This window comes from Budorcas taxicolor, chromosome 20, assembly GCF_023091745.1.
Source record: "Budorcas taxicolor isolate Tak-1 chromosome 20, Takin1.1, whole genome shotgun sequence".
Lineage (NCBI taxonomy): Eukaryota > Metazoa > Chordata > Mammalia > Artiodactyla > Bovidae > Budorcas > Budorcas taxicolor.
Window position 1 is genome coordinate 22,180,509 of NC_068929.1, and position 16,404 is coordinate 22,196,912.

The 16,404-nt window shown below is 39.4% G+C and overlaps 1 protein-coding gene across 1 annotated transcript in view; it reads left to right on the plus strand.

The window, feature by feature from the left end:
- DEPDC1B (DEP domain containing 1B) overlaps positions 1–16,404 on the plus strand; it is a 100,005-nt gene that overhangs the window by 43,445 nt on the left and 40,156 nt on the right. The window contains exons 4-6 of the mRNA XM_052659232.1: positions 3,316–3,443; positions 8,850–8,980; positions 12,662–12,709. Of these exons, the coding sequence (XP_052515192.1) occupies positions 3,316–3,443; positions 8,850–8,980; positions 12,662–12,709 (307 nt within the window). The remainder of the gene's footprint in view (positions 1–3,315; positions 3,444–8,849; positions 8,981–12,661; positions 12,710–16,404) is intronic.

Sequence of the window (16,404 nt, forward strand, 5' to 3'; positions counted from 1 at the left end):
ATTTTTAGGCAATGAGATTGAATGTGATTATATTGTATCTCAGTTTGGACAGAATAATTAAGCAGCTTAGCCTTTATCAGAAATAATTCAGGAGTGAGACCAGTGTCAGAAATGGGGACTCCCTATGGACGTGCAGATTTGTCAGGGACAGTGATGAATGTAGTTTTAATTATGCTGGATGATAAAGGTAGGTGATATTATATGGAAATGTCTAATAGGCAGATGGAGGTAATGGGCCTGGAAGTTAGATGAGAGGTCATATTTGAAAGTCATTAATTCATTCATTCAATGAACCCTTATTGAGTGTTTGCTGTGTGCCATGCACTGTGCCAGGTTCTACAGATGCAGTTAAATGTGATACAGTTTTTCCTCCAGAAGAGCTCATACAGTGGTAGGTGATTAGGAAACAGTGGGACTACTCTGAAAGAGTGAGCACAAAGGGTATTTGAGGATCATTTAATTCATTACTAATGAGGAGAAGTTAATTAAGCTCTAGCTGATAGTTTCTGTGCTTGAGAAAATTAAAATATAAGCTCCATGAAATCAGGTTAATTTTTTAAAAAAACATTTGTATTTAAACACCTAACATGACCCCAGTCAGTAGAGTGGTGTTTTTTCATTGTAAGATCATCTAGTGGTGTTTGTACAAAACAGGTAGAACCCCATATTAAACTAATGTGTATATATATCATCAATATGATAACTTTGCTTTTCTGTTCTTTCTGGTTCTGTGAACCTCTAGGAAGACCAGCTGCTCATTAGTCACTTTCATGCACCAACGAAGAAGACAGTGTCTTCTCTCTTCTCTCATCTGTTTTCAGTTTCTCATTTTCAGCAATCCTGAAGTCATCTGGATTGACTCTGATCCAGTGACTCTGATCCAGTGACTCTGATCCATCCCCTATCCCCCCCATAGCTTCTCATGTCCCTGATTATCTGTGTATTTCTGATAACCTTGCTCTTGTCGTTTCTTGCCTTAACCTTAAATTAAGTGGTGGAGGTTTGAGCTCCTCACTTGTTCCAGCTCCTCTAATGCTTGGGCTCTGCTTCTTGTGAAATGGCAGAGTAGGGTCTGTTTCCTCAGTTGGGCCTCAATGCAGTCGTTAGACTGATGATGTTAGTAGCCAACAGAGAAACAGTCCATCTTTCTTAAAGGACTTGGGTTTGTCTTCCTTTTTTTTTATCTTACTTTCCCTCTTTCTATCCCTGCCTCCACTTGTTGTTTTGTGTTTGTTCTGTCCTGTCCTCTCTTGCCCAGCCATTATATAAAATAAGATGAAGTGCAGCAAATAAAACAGTTTCTTGTGTTTACTGACAGGCAGCAGGTAGAGAGTGAGCTCTGGAGACAGACTGCTGGGTTTGAATCTTGGTTTTTCGTTTATTAGCTATGCAAGCTTGTTTCTCTGTTTCATTTGCTGTGTCTGTGTCTAAGTTTTCTTTTTGGTGAGAGTGGGATGATAACACCCCCCTGGGGCAAGATGGTTATAAGACTCAAGTGACGTCATATCTATAGTGTGTTTACAAGGATGCCTGACACACAGGCTTTGGAAAACTGTTAATTGCTATTGCTGTTATTAATAGAGTTGTTCATAGAGATAAAAGAAAAAAATTACTCATAATATCATCCAGAGAGAATTAATATTAACTCTTTTATTTTTTTTCCTATGCATTTTTTAAAACGTTGTCATATTTGCAATATGGCCCCAGGTCCAGCCCCTCACGGGGCCTGCTAGAAGGGAAGGTTGGCCATGCCACCCGGCGCCGGGATGTGGCCCATCTGGTTGTCCAAAGACACACTGCGCTGCCACAGGTGGTGGGAAATCATGAGGTTCTGCTGGGGCAGGAGGCCCAGGAGGGAGCCCTGTGGGGAGCGCATGGCGGGGGGCTGGCTGTAGACCTTACCCCCCATGGCCTGCTGCTTCATCAGCATGAAATTCTCTTGGTTATGAGGCTTTGTGGGGGTAGGGGGGACGTGACCCCCTAGTGCAGGCTGTGGGGTACCATGCCCTGCTGTGGGGGCACACCTGTCCTGCCCAGCAAGGATATCTATCTGTCTGGGGTGGCACGTAGACATGTTGAGCTCCCACTGCTATGCATGTCTTTAGCACTGTAGTGAGACCATGCTGTGCTGTTTTGGTTGCCTATATTCTTCACTTAGAACAGTGTATGTGTCCATTTTTTTATGTTATTAAACATTCAGTATCATTTTTAATATCTGCCTCTTGTCTGTAAAGTACTATAGTTTATCCAGTCCTTAACGGTTAGATATGTGTTATACCATGTTTTCAACTTTTTCGTTCTATGTGTAAACAATTTAATTAGCAGTATCTGTACAGATAAATAATTGAATGTTTGTTTAAGATAACTTTTGGAAGTGAATTTGCTAGGCAAATGCAACAACTGACACTCCTACCTTCAAAAGAGAACACCTAATTTAGATAGTTTAAAAAAAGTACAAATCTGCTTGATCTTCAAGTTTCTTTTGCAATTCAGTAGTTCTCAAAAGCAAACCCCAAGCCATATCAAAGAACAGCTCTCCAATCTTTTATAAAAAAGCACTTTTAGATGACTTCTTACATGTTTTGCCTTTAAAAGTTCAAATGTTCCTCTCTGTGATTACCAAAAGGGAGTTTCAAGAGTTCTGTCTAGTAGCCTAAATGTGAGAAGGGAGATGCTAAGAATATTGAAGTGTTAAAGCAGTGTGAGTTTGAGAGGTTAAATTACTTAACCTCTTTGGCCTTTAGTTTTTCTTCCTGGTCATATCCAGATGTCCTTATAGAGCTCTTGTTTTTCCTGCCTTCTTCAGATGTCTAAGATCTCAGGACTGCTATCTAACATTGTATTTACTTGATCTTTTCTTTCTTTTTTTTTTCCTAAAGAGTTCTTGAAAGTAATAGACTTTAATGTTATTGTAAGCAGGCACTTAATTTGAATAGTGTGTGAATTTGGATTGATATTCCTCAAGTTAATTTTGAATTAATGATATTCCTCAAGTTAATTTTGAATTAATGAAATTTCATCACTGCTACTTCACTGGTTAGTTGGCACTCCCACAGGAGAAAATAGCTAATGTCATGCTTATTGCTATAGTTCTTTGGCAATTCTTTACTATTCATTTATGATATGATCTGATCTTTACGAGTTATGCTTTATTACTCTGTAGTCCATGAAAAGAAAGTTAGTTTTTATTTAAAATGATGATTTAAATCAAGTTTAAAAACCGAATCAAAGATGTTTTTATAAAATCATACCACTGTCTACTGAAATGTTTGTTCTCTCTTTCTGTCTTTCCCCGCTACCCTCACCCCCAATTAGAATCCTGAGATGTGGTATAAGCGTCACAGTATTGCTATTGGAGAGGTGCCGGCTTGCCGTCTTGTCCACCGCAGACAGCTGACAGAGGCCAATGTAGAAGAGATCTGGAAGTCGATGACATTATCATAGTACGTGCATGTGCTATTAATGAGAACTTTAATATTGGTTATTTTTTTCTGTTTTGCTTCTCTGCTACTCTCTGCATACTTAATTTTCTGAAACTGTATAAAAATCTCAACTTTTGAGTGTGTTATTTGTACCTATCCTGCCTAGCAAGCAGACCTTAACTGAATTCAGGAAATTTTCTATTATTATTTATATACTAATTAAAAATAGAACTTTAAAAGTTCTTTTCTTTTTTTCTTTTGCCCACACGACCAAAAATATCTATTGGCTAAATATTTTTATTTTTAAAAATTTAACTGTAGTTGATTTAAAATATTGTGTTAGTTTCAGGTGTACAACTTCAGATTCTTTTCCATTATCACTTCAGTTCAGTTCAGTTGCTCAGTCGTGTCTGACTCTTTGCGACCCCATGAACCGCAGCATGCCAGGCCTCCCTGTCCACCACCAACTGCCAGAGTCTGCCCAAACCCATGTCCATTGAGTCAGTGAAGCCAACCAACCATCTCATCCTCTGTTGTCCACTTCTCCTCCTGCCCTCAATCTTTCCCAGCATCAGGGTCTTTTCCAATGAGTCAGCTCTTCACATCAGGTGGCTAAAGTATTGCAGTTTCAGCTTCAACATCAGTCCTTCCAATGAACACCCAGTTTTAGCTTCAGCATCAGTCCTTCCAATGAACACTCCTTTAGGATGGACTGGTTGGATCTCCTTGTAGTCCAAGGGACTCTCAAAAGTCTTCTCCAACACCACAGGTCAAAAGCATCCGTTCTTCGGTGCTCAGCTTTCTTTATTACTCCAACTTTCAGGTCCATATATGACTACTGGAAAAACCATAGCCTTGACTAGATGGACCTTTGTTGACAAAGTGATGTCTCTACTTTTGAATATGTTGTCTAGGTTGGTCATAACTTTCCTTTCAAGGACTAATCGTCTTTTAATTTCATGGCTGCAGTCACCATCTGCAGTGATTTTGGAGCCCCCCAAAATAAAGTCAGCCACTATTTCCTTTGTTTCCCCATCTATTTGCCATGAAGTGATGGGATTAGATGCCATGATCTTCGTTTTCTGAATGTTGAGCTTTAAGCCAACTTTTTCACTCTCCTCTTTCACTTTCATCAAGAGGCTCTTTAGTTCTTCTTCACTTTCTGCCATAAGGATGGTGTCATCTGCATATCTGAGGTTATTGATATTTCTCCCGGCAGTCTTGATTCCAGCTTGTGCTTCCTCCAGCCCAGCATTTCTCATGATGTACTCTGCATAGAACTTAAATAAGCAGGGTGACAATATACTGCCTTGACATACTCCTATTCAGAACCAGTCTGTTGTTCCATGTCCAGTTCTAACTGTTGCTACCTGACCTGCATATAGGTTTCTCAAGAGGCAGGTCAGGTGGTCTGGTATTCCCATCTCTTTCAGAATTTTCCACAGTATATTGTGATCCACACAGTCAAAGGCTTTGGCATAGTCAATAAAGCAGAAATAGATGTTTTTCTGGAACTCTCTTGCTTTTTCCATGATCCAGCAGAAGCTGGCAATTTGATCTCTGGTTCCTCTGCCTTTCCTAAAACCAGCTTGAACATCAGGGAGTTCATGGTTCACATATTGCTGAAGCCTGGCTTGGAGAATTTTGAGCATTACTTTACTTGCGTGTGAAAGTGGAAGTGAAGTCGCTCAGTTGTGTCCAACTCTTTGTGACCCAGTGGGCTGTAGCCCACCAGGCTCCTCCGTCCATGGGATTCTCTGAGCAAGAATACTGGAGTGGGTTGCCATTTCTTCCCAACCCAGGAATCGAACCCAGGTCTCCCGCGTTATAGGCAGATGCTTTAACCTCTGAACCACCAGAGATTTGTGCAGTTGTGCGGTAGTTTGAGCATTCTTTGGCATTGCCTTTCTTTGGGATTGAAATGAAAACTGACCTTTTCCAGTCCTGTGCCCAGGACTGGAGTTTTCCAAATTGACTGCTGAGTTTTCCAAATTGGCTGACATATTGAGTGCAGCACTTTCACAGCATCATCTTTCACTATCTGAAATAGCTCCACTGGAATTCCATCACCTCCACTAGCTTTGTTTGTAGTGATGCTTCCTAAGGCCCACTTGACTTCACATTCCAGAATGTCTGGCTCTAGATGAGTGTGAGTGATCACACCATCGTGATTGTCTCATTTGTGACGATAGTGTTTGTACCGTTCTGTGTGTTCTTGCCACCTCTTCTTAATATCTTCTGCTTCTGTTAGGTGCATGCCACTTCTGTGTTTTACTGAGCCCATCTTTGCATGAAATGTTCCCTTGGTATCTCTAACTTTCTGGAAGTTACCTTTATACTTTGGTAACCATAAGTTTGTTTCTGTGTCTGTGAGTCTATTTCTGTTTTGTAAATAAGTTGATTTGTATTTTTTAGATTCCACATGTAAGTGATATCATATAATTATTTTTCTCTGTCTCACTTCTGTTAGTGTAATGGTCTATAGGTCTGTCCATGTTGCTGCAAATGTCTGTATTTTATTCTTCCTTATGGCTGAGTAAATTTCCCTTGAGTATATGTACCACGTCCTTATCCATTCATGTGTCGATGGACACTTAGGTTACTTCCATGTCTTGGCTATTGTAAATATTGCTGCAGTGAACCTTGGGGTGTGTATATCTTTTTGAACTCGAGTTTTCATCTATTCTGGATATAAGCCCAGGAGTGGGATTGCTGGATCATATGGTAACTATTTTCAGTTTTTTAAGGAACTTACACCCTGTTTTCCATAGTGACTGCGCCAATTTACATTCCGATTTACAGTAGACGAAAGTTCCCTTTTCTCTGCACCCTCCATAGCATTTATTATTTGTAGACTTTTTGATGATGGTCATTCTGACTAGTGTGAGGTGGTGACTTGTTATGATTTGCATTTCTCTAATAATTAGTTTTGTAAAGTTTTTAAACTTTTTAGTTACACTGAAATCTTAAGCTTAATGAAATATATAATGGAAAATTTGGTCTTCTAGATATATGGTATATACTAGGTAACTAAATGATTATACAGTAGAAGTGAGAAATAGATTTAAGGGACTAGATCTGATAGATAGAGTGCCTGATGAACTATGGACAGAGGTTTGTGACATTGTACAGGAGACAGGGATCAAGACCATCCCCGTGGAAAAGAAATGCAAAAAAGCAAAATGACTGTCTGGGGAGGCCTTACAAATAGCTGTGAAATGAAGAGAGGTGAAAAACAAAGGAGAAAAGGAGAGATATAAGCATCTGAATGCAGAGTTCCAAAGAATAGCAAGAAGAGATAAGAAAGCCTTCTTCAGCGATCAATGCAAAGAAATAGAGGAAAACAACAGAATGGGAAAGACTACAGATCTCTTCATGAAAATTAGAGATACCAGGGGAACATTTCATGCAAAGATGGGCTTGGTAAAGGACAGAAATGGTATGGGCCTAACAGAAGCAGAAGATATTAAGAAGAGGTGGCAAGAGTACACAGAAGAACTATACAAAAAAGATCTTCACGACCCAGATAATCATGATGGTGTGATCACTCATCTACAGCCAGACATCCTGGGATGTGAAGTCAAGTGGGCCTTAGGAAGCATCACTATGAACAAAGCTAGTGGAGGTGATGGAATTCCAGTGGAGCTATTTCAGATCCTGAAAGATGATGCTGTGAAAGTGCTGCACTCAATATGCCAGCACATTTGGAAAACTCAGCAGTGGCCACAGGACTGGAAAAGGTCCGTTTTCATTCTAATCCCAAAGAAAGGCAATGCCAAAGAATGCTCAAACTACCGCACAATTGCACTCATTTTACATGCTAGTAAAGTAATGCTCAAAATTCTCCAAGCCAGGCTTCAGCAATACGTGAACTGTGAACTTCCTGATGTTCAAGCTGGTTTTAGAAAAGGCAGAGGAACCAGAGATCAAATTGCCAGCTTCTGCTGGATCATGGAAAAAGCAAGAGAGTTCCAGAAAACCATCTATTTCTGCTTTATTGACTATGCCAAAGCCTTTGACTGTGTGGATCACAATATACTGTGGAAAATTCTGAAAGAGATGGGAATACCAGACCACCTGACCTGCCTCTTGAAAAACCTATATGCAGTTCAGGAAGCAACAGTTAGAACTGGACATGGAACAACAGACTGGTTCCAAATAGGAGTACGTCAAGGCTGTATATTGTCACCCTGCTTATTTAAGTTCTATGCAGAGTACATCATGAGAAACGCTGGGCTGGAATAAGCACAAGCTGGAATCAAGATTGCTGGGAGAAATACCAATAACCTCAGATATGCAGATAACACCACCCTTATTGCAGAAAGTGAAGAGGAACTAAAAAGCCTCTTGATGAAAATGAAAGAGGAGAGTGAAAAAGTTGGCTTAAAGCTCAACATTCAGAAAACGAAGATCATGGCATCTGGTCCCATCACTTCATGGGAAATAGATGGGGAAACAGTGGAAACAGTGTCATACTCTATTTTTCTGGGCTCCAAAAGCACTGCAGATGGTGACTCCAGCAATGAAATTTAAAGATGCTTACTCCTTGGAAGGAAAGTTATGACCAACCTAGATAGCATATTCAGAAGCAGAGACATTACTTTGCCAACAAAGGTCCATCTAGTCAAGGCTATGGTTTTTCCAGTGGTCATGCATGGATGTGAGAGTTGGACTATAAAGAAGGCTGAGCTCTGCAGAATTGATGCTTTTGAACTGTGGTGTTGGAGAAGACTCTTAAGATCCCTTTGACTGCAAGGAGATCTAACCAGTCTATTCTGAAGGAGATCAGTCTTGGGAGTTCTTTGGAAGGAATGATGCTAAAGCTGAAACTCCAGTACTTTGGCCACCTCATGCGAACAGTTGACTTGTTGGACAAGACTCTGATGCTGGGAGGGATTGAGGGCAGGAGGAGAAGGGGATGACAGAGGATGAGATGGCTGGATGGCATCACCGACTCAATGGAGGTGAGTTTGAGTGAACTCTGGGAGTTGGTGATGAACAGGGAGGCCTGGTGTGCTGCAATTCATGGGGTCACAAAGAATCGGACACGACTGAGAGACTGAACTGAAATGAGGTAACTAAAGTTAACAATGTCATAGCAGGTTTTTTAAAAGAAATTTTATAAAGATATACTCGTAGCAGTTTCCTATCAATGGTTAAGCTAGTTTTTGTTATTACAATATTTATGTTAAAAAATGATTTTCTTGACATTCAGTGTGTTATGCTTTTAAATTAGTGAAGTACTACATTAATGACAAAAGGGTCTCTCTTAAGTTTGTTTTATATACTCAATGTCTGGCCTTTTTGCCCCGTAAAAATCAGGTGAAATACATGAAAACAGCACATTTTAAAGATCTTCCATTGTGCTGGGCCTTGGGCAGATGATTTTTTAAGAGTAGTTAATATAATCATTGTTTATGTTTTTAGTTTACAGAAAATCCTTGGCCTGGATTCCTTAGAAGAGGTTTTAGACATTAAACTTGTCAACTCCAAGTTCATCATCCATAATGTATACAGTGTGAGCAAGCAAGGAGTTGTTATCCTTGATGACAAGTCAAGTAAGTGCATAAAAGCCATTTTGTTCTCAGTTGACCTAGTACAATGGCTGTACAGGTCCATCTGCTTCTGTTTGACCTTTCCGTAAACCCTACATATAAGTTTACTCTCTCATTATGTATAGCTTCAGTTTACTTCCAAAGACCTTTATACAAATTGTTTGTATTCAGGAAATGTCATAGGAAGATGAATACCCAGGATTGAAGATCTAAGCCATATCCATCTAGAAGCTAGTTCAGTGGTAGCCACGTTGTAGTATAAAGTGGTTCTTTATCATCCCCAGAAAATCCCTGAGAAGTGGGTAAGTTTAATGCCTAACAGATTTTTTGAGTCAACTTTTAGGTGGTCCTGGGGCCTGACTGATTATCAGAGCTCTCATTGACCTTTTCATTATGGTGGCTTTGTGTCAGATTTTCTGAGATAGTCTTGGTTTATATCATTCCCCCCCCACTTTTTTTTTTAACAAAGGTAGCTTTTTAGATGTTGAAGGTGCTTTAATTTTTTTATACCTTTTTACTCCAAGCCAGTTTACAAATTGGGAAAAATAAACATTTAGCAACTCCCTGTCCTGGTCTTTGATTAAGAAAAATAAAGTGCTTCTAACTGTAGTGAGCAGTCCCCAAACTGATTTAAAAATTCCTTCCCCTGAATAAGAGATGGATCCACATTGGATGCTGTGAAAGTGCTGCACTCAATATGCCAGCAAATTTGGAAAACTCAGCAGTGGCCACAGGACTAGAAAAGGTCCATTTTCATTCCAATCCCAAAGAAAGGCAATGCCAGAGAAGGCTCAAGTGAAGTCACTCAGTCGTGTCCGACTCTTTGCAACCCCATGGACTGTAGCCTATCAGGCTCCTCCATCCATGGGTTTCTCCAGGCAGGAATACTGGAGTGGGTTGCCATTTCCTTCTCCAGAAGATCTTCCCAACCCAGGGATTGAACCCGGGTCTCCCAAACAATGCTCAAACTACCGCACAATTGCACTTATCTCACATGCTAGTAAAGTAATGCTCAAAATTCTCCAAGCCAGGCTTCAGCAATACATGAACCATGAACTTCCTGATGTTCAAGCTGGGTTTAGAAAAGGCAGAGGAACCAGAGATCAAATTGCCAGCTTCTGCTGGATCATGGAAAAAGCAAGAGAGTTCCAGAAAAACATCTGTTTCTGCTTTATTGACTATGCCAAAGCCTTTGACTGTGTGGATCACAATATACTGTGGAAAATTCTGAAAGAGATGGGAATACCAGACCACCTGACCTGCCTCTTGAAAAACCTATATGCAGTTCAGGAAGCAACAGTTAGAACTGGACATGGAACAACAGACTGGTTCCGAATAGGAAAAGGTTTATGTCAAGGCTGTATATTGTCACCCTGCTTATTTAACTTCTGTGCAGAGTACATCATGAGAAACGCTGGGCTGGAGGAAGCACAAGCTGGAATCAAGATTGCTGGGAGAAATATCAATAACCTCAGATATGCAGATGACACCACCCTTATTGCAGAAAGTGAAGAGGAACTAAAGAGCCTCTTGATGAAAATGAAAGAGGAGAGTGAAAAAGTTGGCTTAAAGCTCAACATTCAGAAAACGAAGATCATGGCATCTAATCCCATCACTTCATGGCAAATAGATGGGGAAACAGTGGAAACAGTGTCAGACTTTATTTTTCTGGGCTCCAAAATCACTGCAGATGGTGATTACAGCCATGAAATTAAAAGACGATTAGTCCTTGAAAGGAAAGTTATGACCAACCTAGACAGCATATTAAAAAGTACAGACATCACTTTGTCAACAAAGGTCCGTCTAGTCAAGGCTATGGTTTTTCCAGTGGTCATGTATGGATGTGAGTTGGACTGTGAAGAAGGCTGAGCACCAAGGAAGTGATGCTTTTGACCTGTGGTGTTGGAGAAGACTCTTGAGAGTCCCTTGGACTACAAGGAGATCCAACCAGTCCATCCTAAAGGAGATCAGTCCTGGGTGTTCATTGGAAGGACTGATGTTGAAGCTGAAACTGGAATACTTTGGCCACCTGATATGAAGAGCTGACTCATTGGAAAAGACCCTGGTGCTGGGAATGATTGAAGGCGAGAGGAGAAGTGGACGACAGAAGTTGAGATGGTTGGATGGCATCACCGCCTCAATGGACATGGTTTGGGTGGACTTCGGGAGTTGGTGATGGACAGGGAAGCCTAGCGTGCTGTGGTTCATGGGGTTGCAAAGAGTCGAACATGACTGAGCAACTGAACTGAATTTACTTCAAACTCTTGATCCTAGGAATTAGCTGGAGCTAGAATGACCTATGGTTGTGGGAAGATGGTATAATACTTTCGGGATTTTATAAGTTAATGTTAAATGAAGCGCTGGAGGCTCCTGGGCAGCAAGCAGAGCTGGCCTAGAAGGAGTATGAGCAGTGAGAAGGGAAGAGATTTTTCTAGGTCATGTTTCTTGACAGGAGCACAATGTGTCTTTGAAACCTGAAACAGTTTTCCTTTAAAGCCCATGTATCAGGAATGGAGAATGTTAGGAAACAGAAATAAACAACTTTGCGACTTCTTGAATTGTCAGGTTAATATCAATGTATAAAATTAAGTTATGTAGAATGAGAGGGCTATTGCCTTTGAAATACATCTAAAATCCTTCTACATTCTCCTGAGTACAGCAGACATTAATACTTCCAGCTATAGCTGGATGATCAGTTTTATTTTAGTAAGTACATACTTGAGAAAGGAGAGAGGACTTCATAAACTTCAGGTTCATTAGCTCTAACACAAGTCAACCAGTGTCTTTGCAGTTTCACAGACAGTGGAGAAGGTGTCAAGTAGAAGCATTAGTGCTGGTCCATCAGATGTCTGTGGCAGGGCCAGAGGAAGAGACCCTGTACCAAAAAGTTCAGCTGGGGTTTTTGTAGCAATGCTAACCATTATCATTTTGAGTGAGTGAGCGAAGTTGCTCAGTCGTGTCCGACTCTTCGCGACCCCATAGACTGTAGGAGCCTACCATGCTCCTCTGTCCATGGGATTTTCCAGGCAAGAGTACTGGAGTGGGTTGCAATTGCCTTCTCCAGAAGATCTTCCCAACTCAGGGATCGAACCCGAGTCTTCCACATTGTAGGCAGATGCTCCACTGTCTGAGCCACCAGGGAAGTCATTATTATTTTAAGGCTGTCCTGGTACTGATAGCCTGTACTGATATGTCAGTGGCACTTCATTGTCTTAAGATATTTTGGAAATTGAAACTTGTAAAGTGATTGAACATTGGACGTAACAGAATTCACCTTTTTGTTTTTTTAAAGATATTTGGTGAACTGGTTTCATAAATGCATCTGATGACTCATGCTTTTGCTTTTTCTGTGTTTTTCTTTTTTCTGTATAATTCTTAGGATAATTGATTTGTTTCTTTGGAACAAACTATCAAATTTCTTCTTTTCCCTAAAGCTTTACAAGTACATCTTGTCTTTAGAGAAATTTACAGGTATGGTTTATGTAAGAATGAGTCGTAACATTGCTGCTAAGGAAAAATTTTTATCTTTTCAGTGTTCTGATTCATAAGTAAGTGATTTGTGATTAGCCAATAAGTTTCATATTACTTGAGACAAGTGTCATTCTTATGATACCAGGTGTGTATATAATACTTTGAGTTACATATAATTGAATAAAACATCTTTTTATTTTCCTTTTTCTGCAGAAGAACTTCCTCATTGGGTACTGTCAGCTATGAAGTGTTTGGCAAATTGTGAGTACTAATTATCTGCCATTTTTATGAAATTGACAGAAATTAGTGCCCTGAATTACAAAATATTTTTGCTCAATGGCATGAACATTGATTTGACACCTGTGAGACTGGCAGTTAGCTGGGGATATCTGTGCTTTCAGTGATAAATTTGTGACTTAGTGGAAGGGCTGAGTTATAGAGCATTTTAAAAGGGATTTTTGTACTTCTGTTTTCTTGTGGGTAAAATCACACTGCAAATAGCATCCACACTGCTTCTTTTGAATGCTTCATCACAGAAAAGAATAATTAGTAATATTGAAAACAATATTGTAATAGATAAATGCCTGTCAGTAGTTTATTCCTAAAGCATGTATTCCTAAGTATGCCTTATAGTTACATCATTAGTTTACTCAGCAGATTCTGCTTCCTACTTGCTTTTTATAGGGCAATGGTTTAATTTGGAGAAAAATGTTTTAGAAGACAAATCTAATTAGTGTGCAGCAGAGTTTGGAAGGAGAAGAACCTATATAAAAAGAAACAAGAAAGACTGTTTAAGTAATTTGGCTATCAGATGAAGGGCCTGGACAAGACGATCCCTCTGAAGTTTTTAGTAGGCATTTGAAGTCTTCTTCCTAGGATATCATGGGCACTGTGAAGAAATGAGTTATTAGAGTATTTCACTAACACTACTGTTTCTTTGGAATTTTTAGAAGTCTTAACTCAAAGAAGGGATTCTAATGGTTAATGGCTTAAACCAAGCAAGTGATTGTAATAATTCTAGTTATCTTAGTTGACTGGTAATGGTGGTATTTGGTCTATAGAGTCTTTAGAGTCTTAAAGATCACCTCAGAGAGGTAGTTTCTTTCCTCCCTTTCGAGTAAGAAGACTAGCATGTTTAGAGATTGCTGTATAAATTATTAAATTAGTAGGCTCTGAATTATTAATTTCACTGGTTAGTTTTATTTGATTATAGAATGAAACTAAAATAACAACTCACTGTGGGTGATCTTAGTGATGATATAAAAATGATGATATACTATCATCCTGAAAATGAATAGCAATGTTAGTTTGTGTGAAGACCAAAGTTCTCTGAGTTTATTAAGATTTTCATTGGGTTTTGGTTCATGTTTTAGAACAGCTAAGATGTAGAGTCCTGTGGTTTTAGTTTGGAGGAATGCTTTTCATTCTTGCTTAATCATTTTAAACAAATTAGTCTAAATTGTATGTTTGGCCAGAGTTGGCAAAGACAAAATAGAAGCTATGAATGGGTTAAATAACCCGTGTATGACTTTTTGGAAATCCAAGGATCTTGAAAGTTGGTCAACTGGGAGTGAACAGAGGAAGCTAGTATAACGAATCTAAGCTATAATATGTTGTGAAGTATATATTAAGGTGTAGTTATGATGTTGAATTCTCATTGGTGATCCAAATGTAGTGAAGAGTGTAATTTCCGCTCAAGAGAGATGTATATATAATCCGTGAAACTTCTGCAGAAAGGTCAGGCTAACTGAGATTACCAGCGGAGAGAAAAGATATGAGGATTGACTTGTGTTCTCCACGTGTGTGAGGTAGTGTTAGGTTAGGTGGAAATTCTTGGGAATGGGGACCTGTCTTACATGTATCAAGTGCAGTACTTTAGAAATGGTTGGCACATCCATAAAGATGCTTGCTTGTGTGTCAGAGAAAAAAAGTTGGCCAAAGAGTGAGGTCAGCCTTTTGAATAATTTTATAAAATTATTGATTTTTCCAAATTCTCATTCCCCATCTCCTGAATTTACTAGGAGTCTGTCAGAGTCATAGTCTCTTGCTTATCCTTATCCTTACTGAATCTGGGTTTCCATTATTGTTGGCAATAGGGAACAGAAAAGATATGAGGCTTTTGGAGGCCTCGTGCCTCTTACTCTGGAGGTTTACTGCTTATCTCTTCCTTGGGGGTGATCTGTTGCAGACCTAGGTGCTTTCATGGTTGGCCATAGGTGAGGGACTGATGATAAATAAATAATACAAAACCAGGTTAGCTGTTTTTCTTCCTTGTGCACGTAGATTTCAAGAATTCAATAAAAGATGTAAACAGTTCTTTTCCAAAGTCTTTCAGGAATAACATTTATAAAAACTGGATTTAAAAATATATTCTGAAATTCAACATGATAGAAAAACAAAAGATCTTTGAACTTAGCCTTCTCTCATGGGCTTGCCATGCACTGGCATTTGAAAGAAAACTTTTTCTTGGCTTATTTTTGCGTATTTTTTCAAGAATGATAAAGTGTTCTGTAAGAGATACAACTGCTTAGAATGAACTGCATACTTATCCTTAGAGGGAATAAATAGTTCAAGGTAACATGTATTACTTGCTAAGACATGTCACGCAATTTCGACTGACTAAGCTTGGGATATTTCAGAAGAGGAAGCAAGTAAAAATGGCTATGTTTGCCACTAGGTTAATGAGGTACCACACATTTAATAATTTTCATTATTTTAATCCAGGTTATTTATAAGCAGCATATAGAACATTAAAAGGTAAGAGACTTTTTAAGGAGACTGACAAAAAGCGGTTTTCACAATGTTTCAATGGCTTGGAGATGTGAAGGCCCAGAATCCTTAACTGTCCTTTTTTGTTTGACCCTTTCTCATTAGTTACAGTGATTCTGTAGGAAGAATTTCCTTTCAGTTTTTACTGGCTGCTTCTGCTGTCCTGAGGGTAGAAATCTGTTCGGGTACAGTTGTTTGGTCTTGTGTTCTGCTGGCCCAGAACTGACCAGTGCAGTCAACATCACTTTCTTCCATGCTGTGGTGGAAATAGACAATGTTGGCCAACCACAATGGCAGTGGACCACTTGCCGTTTCCCTCAGGCATGGGCAGATCCAGTTAGTTGCTCTCTCTGCTTGGAGATGTAAATCCTTCCATCTGTATATGGATTGCTGTGGGTCTTTGCTGCCAGCCCGGTAGAGAGCTTGGGGCTTCTCTGATGGCTCAGATGGTAAAAATCCGCCTGCAGTGCAGGAGACTTGGGTTCGATCCCTGGGTAAAGAAGATTCCCCTGGAGAAAGGAATGGCAACCCACTCCAGTATTCTTTCCTGGAGAATTCCATGGACAGAGGAGCCTGGCAGACTATGGTCCATGGGGTCACGAAGAGTCAGACATGACTGAGTGACTAACACTTTCACCTTCACCATAGAGAGCTAAGCATTTCTTGTTCCTCTTTGGTCCCTGATACAAGGGAATCTTTGCTTCACTTATCCCAAGCTTCTTGGTTTCTTGGTTGTTCCAAGTTTCTTAGAACTTATTTCTTAGAAATGTATTTCTTTGCAATACGGTTCTGCTTGATAAATTATCTTTTATTTTTAAACTTCTTTTTAACAGAAAACATCAGTTTGATTCTGCTTTGGTATTATTTTCTATTATAATTTTGTTTAATAAAAATTCATTAAATGCCACTATTCACTCAAAAGCATTGGGTAAATAAAACCTAGACTCTTAGATCAAAAAATTGAATAGGAACTTAGAGGCCACTTTATCTAGTCTTTCGTGGTCTCTGTTTGAGCAGCTTTAACATTAAAAAAAATTTTTTTTAATACACATTATCTTTTGATGGTGATCAAATGGAGAATTTTATAATCAGAATGAATTTAAGACACAATGTAAAATCTCCTTTTCAGAATATCTTCAGGAAAAAGAGTATACATTCTTATGAGTCAAATTGTTTAGAGGCAGAAT